At 47.2% G+C, this 14360-nt stretch overlaps 1 protein-coding gene across 2 annotated transcripts in view; it reads left to right on the forward strand.

Moving 5' to 3' along the window:
- The window catches only part of GPRIN3 (GPRIN family member 3), a 32145-nt gene extending 18024 nt beyond the window's left edge, over window positions 1-14121 (forward strand). For both annotated transcript variants that reach the window (XM_074589587.1, XM_074589586.1), the window contains exon 2: window positions 9991-14121. In XM_074589587.1, coding sequence (XP_074445688.1) covers window positions 10100-12538 — 2439 coding nt within the window. In that variant the 5' untranslated portion in view covers window positions 9991-10099 and the 3' untranslated portion in view covers window positions 12539-14121. The remainder of the gene's footprint in view (window positions 1-9990) is intronic.
- The last annotated feature ends 239 nt before the right edge of the window (window positions 14122-14360 follow it).

Consider the following 14360-nt stretch of genomic DNA (forward strand, 5'->3'; position numbering starts at 1 on the left):
GGAAATTTGCTTTTGAGGAGCTGAACCCATGTTAGATAAAATCCTTTGTCCCATAGACCCAACCTTTCCAAAACACACCTACTCAGCAGTAGTTATGTTTTCCTGACCACACAAAGTGTGATTTTGGTCTTGGTCCAGCTCCCAGTAGATGGATGTCCACATAAACCTCACCATCCTGGTTGCTGCTCTTTGACTGGGAGTCTTAGCAGAGAAAGCAAGAATTGCGTGGGTGCTAAGCCAGCATTATGCTTTCACCGCTAAAGACGCTCACTCTGCTTTATAATGAAGTCACGTTGGCATTGTTGTGCAGGAAAAATCTATTTATTGTTGGCTATTGTTAAATTGCTCTCTCAAAAACCAGGGCTTTTGTTTGTCAGCTGTCAACGTTCAAATGCATTCAGTTGCATGAAATGCATTAATGAGAGGTTAGATTTTTATCGTGCTTTTATCAGACTGAAGAAGATAGTGGGTTAGATAAGGAATGACATTCCCACTTGGTTGATGGGCAATTCTCTTGCTTTCAACATCAAACATGGAAGTGGTCTTTGAAAGGTCAATACAACCCTCCTCTTCACATCCGTCAAACACCACTTCTTGTTTTTACTCAATAATAAGCTGAAGAAAAATAATGTGGCAGTGAGGTATGTGAAATGGAGTCACCTGCCTGATGTGGACAGCAGGTGGCTGGTTTCCTCTCATGTGCACATGTCAAGAGCATGCGTGCTGACGTTCCTTCTGAAATGTGGCTTACCCTCAAAGTCAGGCTGCATTTCCTTACAAGTGACTTCCAGTGTCGGATACTGAAATTAAAAAAAATGTGCTGATAAATGATGAAGCTAAACATAACGTGCAAGTTTAAATAAAAAAAAAAAAAAAGAAAGAGGAGTAAAATATATATCCCTGTGGGTTTTATCCACATGTCACGTCCCCTCTAGGGTGGCCAAGGATATGAGGTAGGAATGTCGCTGTAGCTTATGCAGCTGTTACAGCTGACTGCCGGTCGGTGTAGTTGTTGTTTGATTTGGCTGTTTTCATGAAGCCGTTTACCCTTCCCTTTCACCTTGGAGGAGAAAGATTGACGGGTTCTTGGCGGTGTTCTGCAGCAAGCCCGATGTTCAGTGGGGACTTTCACATACTTACACACCTCTCCAAAGAAAGCCTTTTTGCCGGGTGCTGTAACCCTGGGACGAGGCGTGCCAAGAGAGAGACTGTCTCGGCAGCCCCGTGCTGCTGCCCAAGACCCATCTCTGCCCGCAGGGAAGACGCTCGGGAGCACAGTGGAGCGTGAGCTGAGTGGGAAAGTAGAGGGGCAGGACAGGGACATGGGGTAGAGGAGGGGACGGTGTGGGGAAAAGGGTGTGGCGCATGTTCAGACTGCCACCCAGTCCTCCTGTGGTTCCTTCCCACGCCACTCCCCTCTGACCATGCATGGGGCTCTTTTGAGAGATTCTAGAGGCTGTGATTACATGAGGATCTCAGCTTCCCCCAGAAGAGCCTTTTAATCTGGGAGAAGGAGGTGAGCTTTGAACTTCTTTAAGCAGAGCCAGCTGCTGGAGAACCTCTGAGTGAAAGTGTCTTGTGTGACTGTGGTTGCTGGACACATCAGGGTATAGAAAAAGACACTGCGATCTCTTCTGATACAATGACTTGCTGGTAGAGGTTAAAAGCAAAATGCGAGCAGGAGGGAAGCTTACATGCACGCAGAAATTTACATCGTGGTGGTGGTGAGGGCACTCGGGCTCCCGTCAGGGCTCCATGAACAGGCACTGGAGCTGGACATGGTGGTTGCTGCTTGTCACCGGGCTGGGGGGAGACAGGCGCTGCCCACAGGGAACAGATGGGACACAGGCTAGAACATCCCATCTCAGAGCAGAGCTGCGATCATGCTTCCTTTTAGATGGACATCTTTCTAATTGAAGGGTAACTAATTATTCTGCTGCCAGCAGGACAGTAAAGCTGAATCAGGCTTGGTCATCGTTCAGTTTTTATTCATGCATGGTTATGGGCCTGCCATTTGCAATATCTGCCAGTTGCAGATATTCCCACACATCTGTCCCTGGGCGACTGCTGAGGTGCACATGTGTCGCTGGACCGTGTTGGGACGAGGTCCTGCTCAGGCTCACAGGCCCAGACTCTTGGATGAGCTTGTCAGCACCGTGCTCACTCAGGCAGCCGTGGGACTTGGCCTGGTTCGCACATTTCAGCCTGAAGCTGGAGCAGAGGTGTACCCAAATCTGGTCAAGCCCTTCCTGGGTGCACTCTTTTCGTACCAGTCTAACGCTGCTCATGCTGGTACCACTTTTTCTGGCCATCCTGGGGTCATGCTAGGGATGGAGTTGTCCCTAAATGAGGGTTCTTCACCCAGTGTGTGAGCACCAATCAACACACGGAGTCGAGAAGTTTGTTTTTATTTCAGTTCTGCAGAACTGGGTGCCGGGCATTTAACAACAGCCAGCAGACCTCACGTTTCAAACCACCCAATGTTTATAATGATAAAATACATCTGATTGGTGAATAATGGTTCATTCGCCACTCCTAACTATACATATGCATCTAAGCTCACGTTTAAAGCATTTGGGGAGGTTACCTGATTAGCATGCTCGTTATTCACACACAGATTTTAGCATCATAATTACCCAGGGTTGGTTTGGGGTACACTTTTGGCTTGAATTTGCTCCAGAAGTTATATTTTGGTATCTTATGTCTAAGTCAGCAACTGGAAAAGAACATGAGACGCAGTGTTTCGTTTCACATCCTACTCAAGGTTAGGTACATTCCTTGATGCCTCAACCGTGTCCCAGCCGAAACTTCTTGATACACATTTAACTTTGTTCTTTAGACATCATAGTGACTGGTGCTTACTTCTAAACTAGGATAAACATTGAAGTACCAAAATTATAGATAGATGATCCCTTGTGCTCACTGCTAAGTACCTGAGAGTACTTAAGAGAGATTCTTTCTGGGCGAGCCTCTTCTGCAGCCCTCTGGACACCGCGCTTTCTGGACTCTCAGGAATTCAGCAAGAGTCTAGGGAGCAGAGAGAGGCATAGATTTAAAGACAGCATGTGCAAGAGCTACCTGCAGAAACACAAATCCGACAATGCTATCTGCATGCTGCAGTAAGAAAATATTGTAAATATTAAATTTAAAAGTGTATTTAAAATTAATCAGAATGGCTTTTGCATCTAATTGAGTAGATTATATCATTCGCAGTAAGGTTACTGTGGCCTCTTGGAAGGGCGTACTTAAAGTTAGGTCAAAAGGTCAGTGAAATGAAGGAAGATGCAGAGCAGTTTGCTTTGAACTATGCCCAGAGGCCACTGTGCCATTTGGTAGGTCTGGCTTAACCCATTTTCTCATATGCAGGTTGTGGGCAGCAGATAAAGCTGAGCTTTGTTCTCCTAAAGTGGAGCTCCCATACCCTGTGCTTCGCGAAGTTAAAAACTGTACCTGGCAGAGAGATGCAAATGAGAGGAGTCAACAACCAGAAAAATAAATTTCTTCAGCTTGTACAAAATATTGCTAGATAAATCTCCAGTAGCTGTCAGGCTGATTGGCAGGCATCTCTTTTTTTGTCAAAAAACAGCAGTGCATCTTGCCCTTGATTTCTCACCCAATTTTCCTTGGTTTGTTACCATTACAAAGCAAGGGCAAGCAGAGCCTGACATTCTTCTTAAGTACTTGCCCTCTTTTTTTCCTTTTGGACTCGTTTCCCATTTTTCCTGCCACCTTTGCCATCTTTCAACATCGTGTCTTGCCACCTGTGTGAGCAGACCTGCTGGGTGCTGCGGGCTGCAGCTCGGCATCCAGGAGGAAGAGCTGCGAGGTGCGGTGAGGAGCCAGGCTGCGCCCCGACAGCCCTGGCAGGAGCTGGGTTTTCTTGGGGGCTGTTTTGTGTAGCCTCAGTTGGTAGTTTCAGCTGATTTAGTATTGCGGCGTGCGTCACGGGTGGTTAAAAAAGCACTTCTGGTGCAGGTGCTGGGAAGGGCTTTAGGGAGGGGCTGTGGGGTTTTGCTGGGTGGTGTGCGGAGGGGGTGCTTTGGGGTTTGCTGTAATATTAAAACCGGTGTCCTAGACTCTCAGTTAGCAGGCTTGTATGAACGAAGGCCCTTTTCTCATGGGGCATGCATGCGTGTATCGCCACAGCATTTCATATAGGCCAAATATGCAGAGGGGTTTCATATATAGATGCGCGTTCATTTCCAAAGGTGATTAAAGGGTATCCTTCAATTTAGAAAATACTTAAAATCCTGATGGTCAGGAGAGAGAAGGGCACACAGAGGATCTGTGTCGGTGTGTGTGCTAGGACTTCAGGCTGGCCAGAGCCTTCCAAAATTCAGAAGCAAAAACTTTCTCCTAAAGCAAAAGTCCCTACCCCAAAAAAATAACAATAATAACTGAAAAGCTTTTCAAATAAACCCTCACACACCTAGAGTTAAAAACTCACATATTAGAAATGTGATTTTTAATATAGTGAAGAATAAAAATAAACAGGTAAGATACGAGTCCTTGTAGGCATCCCCTCGCTCCTGGGCAGGGCTGCAGCCAGCACAGGGGCTCCCGAGCTGCCTGAGACTGCCCGGTCCTCTCCAGCCCCTGGGAGATTCCTCCTGTCACCCTTGGTGCCTGGCTGGATGCTCCCTGCAGGGGCTGCCATGTTCCAGCTCCTTCTTAGCTTCCTCTCCAGCGTTTGCCCCCATGGGCATCAGCCCATCGAGCTGAGCTGTCTTCCCTTCTCCTTCTAGAGGGGTGTGACTGACCCAACCAGCCTTTTAAGGGAACGTGATAGTGAACGCACAAATAAGACACGTACCATCTGTCACATCTTGCCCTGTTTCTGTCCTCAAGGCAGATGTGATAGAGCCAAACGAGGCTTCAGGTGTGAACTAGTATGACCTTCATACTATTGAGCGGGGCTGTGACAGCTAGCCCTGAGCCCAGATGCTGCAGGAAGAGTGCTCAGATACCATGATGGATGGGCTCAGCTGATGAGCGGAGTCGAGGTGAGTTGAAGTTTAAGGCAGCAGAAAAGCATCAAGAAGCAACAGAAAAAGGTGAATAGCAAAAAAGGGCAGAAAACACCTTATTGTGCTGAAAGCACTCTAGCAATAGGCTTTTGTCCGTCTGGGCTGACTAAAGTCCTATCGGTTCATGGGATAGTGAAGGAGTAAATAGGTATTTTGCAGTATCTGCTAAAGTGTTACAGCAGTTCTTCCCACTGACTCACCAGAGGCCAGTCAAAAGCAAAACACCACATACAGTCACCCGCTTTGCATAACATCTGCAGAGAGGGTGCTGCAGCCCCGTGGTGTCAAACTTGTTGCTTCTGCTGTCCACCTCCCGCTCTGTCTCTGGCGCGGGTTCCTGCGGTGTTTGCAGGTGTGGCCGGCACTAGCATGTGCTGTCCCCAGGTGTCGGAGGGGAAGTGGGACTTCGTGCACGTTCTCCTCGAAATGCCAACCCCGTCTCTTGTGGGAACCGCGTGTATGCAAGGTATCTGTGGGCATCCCCTGTCACCTCTTGCTTCCCCGTGATTGTAGTGCAAGCGTCTGCCTCCTGTCAGCATCCCAAAGCATGTCAAAAGATGGAAGCTGTGTGTATCTAATATCTTACCCCTTCAGGCAACTTCTTTTGTATTTTAATGAATATGTCTTTAGTTTGTGCTGTCCTTCATTTGTAGTGCCGGTCTTCGGTCCCTCAGATAATTAGGAGAAAATAACCCATGAAGCAAATTTTTCACAAACAAGCAGAATAACAAACACCCTTTGACACTAAAAAGAGGGAGTCACAGTGTTTACAGAGAACAACAACTTAATGAGCTGGAAAAAAAAAAAAAGCTGGGTGCAGAATTAGAAGGATGCAAGTGCATATGTATGTTTAAAATTTAAAGAAATGTGCTTCACGATCTACATATTCAGTGCTCTGATATGAGTTAGTGTACCAATGTCTTTTCCTCGGATCGGTGGACGAGAAGGGAGGCTGAATTCCTGCTTCAGCAGATGTTTATCTTAACCCATGCAGTTGTACGATGATTTTAGTTATGGTCTGAGAGATCATATGGTGAGATTAGAACTGTTAAGAACAGATGTTCAGTTCTTCCATTCGTAGAGACAAAGGTGAAGAGAGGGCTCCAAGAGCGGGGGGCTCAAGGAATGGAAAGCTGATGTGAATCCACAACTGGGGAGGGGGTGCTTGATTGGTTTGGGAGCTGCTTTTTAATTGTTTTTCATTATTTGGTTTTAAATTCTTTTTAAACTTGAGGGTAAATGGAGATGCTGGCAGTCTTATTTGTGCTTTTGCAGATTTTCAGATTTTTTTCAAGAGGGAATGGGAGGCAGACTCTTATGCTGGAATTTCCTGGAAAATTCTTCATTTGTCTTATTAAACATACAGACTTTCTAGTTTTGTTGACATTCTCATAAGCAGCAAGAGGGAAATTTGTTGTGTTGTTTTATCAGGGGATGGGTGCTACTGAAATAAACAGGACTGTTATTTTGCATTGTCAGCATTGAGTTGCCTGGAAACTTCTTGAGGTTTGGGGTTTTGGTGGCTTTTTTGTTTGTTTGTTTAAAGCACACAAAGAAGACCTACTCAGTGAGAAGAGTCCATGAAGGCCTGCTGGCCATGCAGGAGCTCTCCCAAACCATATAAGCCAAACATAGACCTCGTTGCAAAAGGTCCAGAAAAATTCTGTGTTGAGATAAGATTGGCACAGTCAGGCAGACTAATTTGATCTGAAAGACTAAGTGAAGAACTGCGTTGGTGTAGAAAATCTGTTCTTATTACTTAAAATTGATTTTGACCTTTGTGGAGATACTAATTTCACCTCCTGATTAAAGAAAATTTTGAATGATTGCTCCAGGTCAGGCATACAACACTTGAAAAATTCATCAGTGATCTTGATTTGTTTTGGCATGTTTTTTGTCCATTTTGTATTTCTGTTTCTTCTAGGTCAGTGTTGCTTGTCGGTTGGAGTCCTTACTGCCTTGGCAGTTGAATAGTGTTGCCCACAGGTCCCAGTGTTGTTCTTCACTCCTATATAATAGGACTCCAATAAGAAAAATGAGATAATAGTCATAAATAAGACGCCAACAATAAAAAAATGCCTTTCGAATTCTGTAGTTAGTTGGGTTTGCTTGCTTTTCTCTTGCATAAGACTTATATTTCATTCTGATTTTTATTAATTCTTAAGAAAGAGCAAATTTGTCAAAATTGTCAAAAATTACCACATTTATTTAGACTAGTACGGTGCCTTTGGCTCTTGTCATTAGGATGGCTTAGTAAAGATTCTAAGAAGAAAATAGCTTCCATGGCTTTGACAACAAAGTCTTTATAAAAACCTTATTCCCATAAACTAACTCATTTTCAGAGTTGTCCCAAGCAGTAGAATGACTGACCCAGCCCCCCAGCCCACGTTCAAGGGCCAAGTGAAATGTCTGGATTATGCTGTTATCCCACACCAGAAAATGGGTCCGTGCGGGGCTTTTGGGGGGAGAATTTCCTCTGTCAGCATTGTATGTCAAGGGCTCAGTAGCAGAATCACTTTCAATTGGCAGTAGTTTAAAAGTGTGTTTCTTGTGATGCTGGTGAAGAGCACTAAACAGAAGGAGGGAATTCATGTGGGGGTTCAGATCAGAACTAATTCACTTAATTGAAAAATTCGGAATCGTTCCCCCATTGAGTGGGTATGAGTCAAAGACAGTGCTCTGGCGTGCACATTGCCTTTCACAGTTTTTGTATGGCAAAGAGCCAAACAGATTTGCTGTGCCATCTTTATTTCTTCTGAAATGGTTCACCAAGTAGTACATCTCATCCTAAAACTGGGGGTTGGTTTTGTTCCATTATTTGGTTAGTTGTTCTTAAATAAACTGTGGATGTAAAGAAAGAAATGTGACCTGCCCAACTGTATATACTGGTTTGGTTTGCATGGATATTTGGAAAAGGAAAGAAGAGAGTAATAGAAGTTAGACAAACAGATCCCCAAAACCATCTGCTCCTCTCCTCACGGTCATTAGGTGTTCAGTCATAGCACAACAGCATGAACTTGGAGCGGCTCTCCTTTCCTTCAGGACTAGGTTGGCTGGCTTTGAAGTGAGCACAAAATGAAGTGGAGACATCTCGTAGGCGGTAATAAACTTCCACAGATCTGCAGTCTGGTTTACATAAACTCAGTACCTCTCAAAGCTGAGCAATCCTTAGGCTTGCTGGAAAGCCTTTTTGGAGTGATGCAGGGCTGCTGTCACAGACTGCAGCTGAGGAACTGGGGATCCTTCAGGGGCAGGATCACAGTTTCCCAGGCTTAACCCAGCAGCCTGTGTGTATCTGTGGTTGGACAAAGCCCAAAGAGATAGTATAAAACTAATAAATTATTAATATCTGGAAGACGTAAAGCTCAATGAATAAGAAATAAGTTGCAGCATTTTCCTTTTCTTAGAAAATAGGCTGGCCATATTTGTTTTCATTTTCCTTTCATTGAACGTTTTTCTCCTGTTGCTCTTTCAGTACCCTAAGGTGAAAAATTTAGGATTAATTTTACAGAAAGGGAGTTATACTGCTGCCGTTCAGGCTGCGAGGAGGCAGGAGAGTAGGGATGTTTGCTGGAAAAGGCTTTTGCTGATTTTACTAGCAGGCAGGGAGGGTCTGGAACAGCTGAGCACAGCTCAGCTCCTTCCAGGAGCGTCTCCCAAGTAATGTAGCAAAGGAGACCCCACTGTGTGCCTGCAGAGACATGGGCATGCAGAGGTACAGTAATTTTCCCAGCATCTTCCCTCTAGTTAACAAAAACCTAAATGTTCAGAGTGTCTCACAAGTCTCATACCCCGTGCTTTGCTGGCAGCATATGCTAGGGAAAGCCTTTTAGAAAAGCATAGGTAGCCTGCGATTTAAAAGAAGACTGGAGTGGGATTTCATCATTGGCCACCACCGCTCTCCTGACACTGACATGGATCCAGCTTTTGACCTCAAGCAGGATCCAAGTTGGGCAGTGCTAAGTCCTTTTGAAAGCCCAGCCAACAAGCACATTTGGAGATCGCCTCCTATTTGAAGCGACGGTTTCTCTGCAGTCCTGGCCATATTTCAACCTGGATAACTCTGCTCCACCTGCTTAAAATCCCTCCCCCGTATTTCACCGTGTAAGGCATGGGCCCCTCCTGTTCTGCGGTGCTGAGGTATTTCATGCCCCCTGCTCGTAAATTGATTTCTAGATCATCTGTGCCTCCGTTTATCAATCGAGATGGCTTCCTTGTAATTATTTGAGAGGGTCTAAATGTGAAAGCAGTTAGTATGTGCATAGCCCTGGTGCTGCATGGTGCAGTAGCTTCCCTTGGTGTTTATCTGCACCACCCAGCAGGTTGCCGTCCCTCCATATTCCTTTCACCAGTGAGGTTTGGGTTCATCCACATTAGTCTGAATTGACCCGTTGCCCACTGTGAGCATGTCCTTGTTGGTAGTGGAGTTAGAGGAGTGGTCTCCATGAGAAGAAGGGGGAACTGGTGGTCAATGAAGGTGTGGGATCCGCTCAGGTCACAGAGTGGATCCTGAGGGAACTGGATCCCTTCTTACCGTAGGCACAACAGTCAAGGTAGCACCTCTCCTTACACAGGTGGCTTGCTAGAGGATTTTATCACAGTGAGTTTATTTTGTGACCTCAAACTTCTACACGAAGCCTGCACCCCTTCCCGTTCATCCCTGCTTTCACTTCATATTTCTTTTTTTTTCCTCCCTCTTGGCATGTCATTATGTTTTCATTAACGTATCAACAACAGGACAGCTGCTGTTGCTTTGTCCCTAGTATTGTCTTTTCCATTCAGAGCTTGGAATTGTGAGATTCTTGAAATCCGTGTCTTTGATGTGACTTTTAGGCAGAATCAGGTGCATCACTTTCCCCCTCGCCTGCAAGTATTTCTCTCCAAGCTAGAAGATCAACCTGTTCTGGGTACTTTTTCTTCTTAAATCTGACTGCTGCTAACACTATGTTTCTTTTATTAACAGATTAGCTTTACGGGAAGCCTGTTGCCAACAGCCAGCCCTGTTGTACCCACCACCTGGCAAGAAAACTCCAAGGAGAACCTGAAGACGAACGACATCTGGGAGGCAGTCCATGGGGACTGTACCAGATCCTCTGAGATCTGCCAAGCTTTCCCTGGCCACAGCTTCTGCAGAGGAGGACCACCTGGGAGATCTGCAGCCTGCTAAGCACCAGCCCCAACTACCTAGTGGAGAGAGGGCCAGCAATGGCTTCCCGTGCACGCCGGCCGGCTCTGCTGGAGTTTGCTTGTTCGACCTGAAATGCACGGCGGCTGCCGGCGTGCAGGGGTGCGAGCAATGCCGCGAGGACAATGCTAGCCAGCAGGAAGCCATCCCTCCTGGGCTGGCCAGCAAAGCTGCGGAGGGGTGTCCTGCAGCTGTAGAGCCTGCCAGTTGCTCCCAGCCAGCGGGCAACCACGGACTGGCAGCCCCAGCCCCATCTGCAGCAGGAGCCCCCTCGGCGGGGCAGGGGCTGGAGATGATGCCAGCCCCCCAGAGCTCCCGGCAGTTTGTGCAAGGCAGCCAGGCAAAAACGAGCTCCCTGACGCAGATGGATGACTCTGCCTTGAAACCTCAGGGGACTGATGATCAGCCAGCACTTGAGGTGTTAAATTATTCTTCCCCCGGTGACCCTATTAGGGCTAATGAGTCCTGCCATACTTCTCAGGCAAACCTTCTGCAAAGAGGGGAAAAAGACAGGGGAGCAGGAAAAAATGGTTCTGCTGTGTGTCAGTCGGCCTTGCCAGCGAGGCACACCGAAGCTGAGCTGGGAACAGACCCACAGACCATTTCAGAGGCAAAAAGCGGGGTTACGGGCACCGTACAGTTGCATCCCACCGATAAAACTGAAGCGGTGCAGAGCAGCGAGGCACCAGCCCAGTCTAGCCACGAGAGGCACCAGCCTCTCCAGCCACGAGAGGCACCAGCCCAGTCTAGCCATGAGAGTCCGCATCCCGTACGCAACGCAGACACTGAGCCGGGGAGTCCGGGCCCCACACAGCTCTCTAAATTCAGAGAAACGGGTACAATGACGGTTCAGCCGGAGAGCAGCTCTTTAACTCAGGAAGCAGTAAGCAGGACGTGGCGAGATGCTGAGGTTCAGGCTGTGGCTAGTGTGGAGAGCAAATCAGCCTCCACCAGTCCCAGCATCCTTGCTGCCTTCTTAAAAGGGAATCCTCCTCCAGAGGAGAAGGAAGAACTGCACATAATTTACCAAGGAGGAATGGGGCTGAGCCAGTCTGCACTTACTGACAGTTTATCCTTGCAACAAAAGTCCCCATGTTCTCCTGGTATGTCAAAATCGACTGTTGTTACAGCTGTGACTGCTTCAGCCCAAACCCAGCCTGTCAAACTGCCTGGGGTCCCATCTGACGTGGTGTCTCCAGCGTCAGTAGATAATGCAAAACCTGTTCTCCCCATCTCCCCTGCAGGCGTTACCTCCCAGGGGACATCTGTGGGGAATGCTGAAATGATTGGTGCGGCCTCTGACGGCAAGGGTGCTGCTCGGCTGCCTATGGATGCTCCAGTCCCACCAAAGCCCATCCCAGTTGAGCAGCTTGCAGGTGACTCCAGTAACCAGACTCCAGCACAGCCTGGGTCTGGTGCTGGCGCTGGTGAAGCCAGCACCGCTTCTGCTGCCGCTGTCCCAGGAACTGAGAACAACGTGCGAGATCTTGTCCATGATGCAGGAAGCAGCAGGCTACCTTCAGTCTGTAGCCCAGACAGTGAAGTCAAGCAGAAGGAGGTCCAGAGCAGCTCTGAGCAAAAGCCTGTGCAAAGTAAAGGTGCGAGTCAAGGGGAGGCCGTTCCTAGTCAATCTGTGGTAAAACTAAAGGAAGAAAACTCGGTGGTGCTTGATCCTAAAGGCGGGATGGATGCCAGCAGCCAACCTGCCACTGTCCGCGTAAAGGCGTGCTCGGGGGGTGTAGATGAAAAGGAGAGCAGAGGCCAGGGAGATGCTGGCCCGGCACAGATGGTCAGTGGCCAGAGCCTGCAGGCAGGACTGATGCCTGTGTTGAGTATGAGCCCTACATGTCTCCCCCCTCCCTTGGAGGCATCAGCAGCTCCCCAGCAGCAAGGCCTCCAGGCCAAGGAGCCCAGACGCGAGCTTCACGCAGCAGCAATTCCTGCTTCAGATCAGGGCTTGCCAAACCTGGGGGAAAACAAAAAGCATCCCACCCCAGCCATGGAGGCGAAAGTGCAGGTGAAGCAGTCCAAGCACGTCAGGGATGTTGTTTGGGACGAGCAGGGCATGACGTGGGAGGTTTACGGTGCTTCCCTTGATCCAGAATCCCTGGGAATTGCCATCCAGAACCACTTACAGAGACAAATACGGGAACACGAGAAACTGATCCGGGCCCAGAACAGTCAGACTCGGAAATCCATTTCCTCGGATACATCCTCAAATAAAAAACTGAAAGGGAGGCAGCACAATGTATTCCAGTCCATGCTGCAGAATTTTAGGCGTCCTAATTGCTGCGTCCGACCTGCTCCCTCTTCTGTGTTGGACTGACATGGTTTGCAGGGGTGCGTATGTGTCTGCGGTGGTAGAGAGAATCCCTCCCCTCAAGTCTCGAGTCCTGCTGTTCAGTTCTGTTATTGGGGTTGTGATGCAGCAACAGTGGAAAATTATTCCCCTTTGTTTTCTGACTAGCCACGCGCTCCGTCACGTCGTTACTATTGCCACAGCTGGTGTATTTCCACATGATGCCCCCATCCCGACTACTGTCAGATGAAAAGCTAGGCACTTAGCAAAAGCACAAATTTAAATTGCCATCTTGCTGCAGGGAGAGCAGCACCTTCTGATAAAGCAAGAAGCAGAGAGATTGTCAGAATTATTATGGGAAGTTATTTGTGTGCATCTCGATGTCTTATACAGAGGGGTGGGCTGGGGAAAGCTGAGCGAGGTGAAACTAAGGTCCAACAGCTGTAAAGACCTAACGCAAGACAACTTTCCTGGTGTGTAAGTTACCCACGCTGAGGCAAGTCAGTGAAAAGGCTATGGACGTCGATCACTGAGCAGTCTCACCTCTGTTGATACTGTGGGGCACCGTTCTCATGTGAGCCCCAGAGAGCCAGGTCCTCCCCTCCCGCTGAAATGGAGGACCAGGCAAAGGGTGAGGATCAAGGCTCTCTTTGGGAGAAGTCAAGTCGATGGGATTTTGATGGCTAGAAGGAGAGGTGAGAGAGGGAATACAATCTGTGGGCTTTTCCTCCCCTGCATCAGCCATGCTTAAGGTACGAGCAGGTGAGGCACGAGAGGGCACATCAGTAGATGTACCCGCATCCGCCAGGACAGTGCCCTCGCTCGCGCTGTGATGCTCCAGCCAAGTCTTTCAAAAGCAGCGAGCCATTCTGGCTCCTCAGCCGGGGTGAGCAGCCCCTGCTCCCAGCCTCCCGCGGCGCTGAGCACCTCTCCTCTCAGTCACTCTTTAAAGTGATGTGGATCTTTTTTTCTCTCTCCAGAGATGCACAGTAGCATTTTTCTGTAGGAGCAGGCTATCCTGTGCGCCTGGGTCCATGAGCCTACATGTCTAGTGTGTTACGCTGATTTTTTTTTTTCCCCCTTTCAGTCCTTAGCCAACTCTTATCTTTTTTGCAGTATTTTGGTGCTTTTCTTGCTGCCTTTCATAAACCAAATACCATTTATTTAGCCTGTGCATATTTTGTTTTACCTAATGCTCTCTATATTATAAAACATTATATTGTTAACTTGAAACATTGACTTTACAGAAGTACTGAAATCTTGAGACAATCTTTGCTGTATTTCTAATGTTAGAAAAGTTGTAGAAACTGCTAATAAAAGGTAGCGTAGTGACTGTTTCTCTAGAAGTGTGGTGTACAATAATGCCTCAAATGTATGTTGGTCATGTTTCTCACCTTTAATAATATTTTTCAACCTGGGAAATGTGTTTCCCACTAGCTTTTTATTCTGTCTGCTAGAGTTCATGATGGGAGGCTGGGGAACTCCTGCAGTTTGTAGAAAATTTAGTTTCAATCCTGCAAAGCACTGAGGATTTGGATATTGTAATCCTGCAGAGTACTAGAGTTAAATAGGGCTTATTTTTATTCCATTAAAGATTTTTCATGAATCATGATGATAATTTATTTCTGTCTCTAGTACCACACACCTGACTTTTACTCTGTAGATCATACTCTTACAACTTACTCTGTAAATCTTACAGGTTTACATAGTGCAAAGGAGTATTAATAGATTTTTTCTTTCTTTTTTTTGTCTTTTTTTTCTGTGAAGCAGACCTGAGATGGTCCCCTTTTATTTAGGAGGCCAGACTTTTTGAGTATATCAACTGCCAAGCCTTCAAAGCAGCTGTTTT

This window comes from Larus michahellis, chromosome 5 (assembly GCF_964199755.1).
Source record: "Larus michahellis chromosome 5, bLarMic1.1, whole genome shotgun sequence".
NCBI classification, from domain to species: domain Eukaryota; kingdom Metazoa; phylum Chordata; class Aves; order Charadriiformes; family Laridae; genus Larus; species Larus michahellis.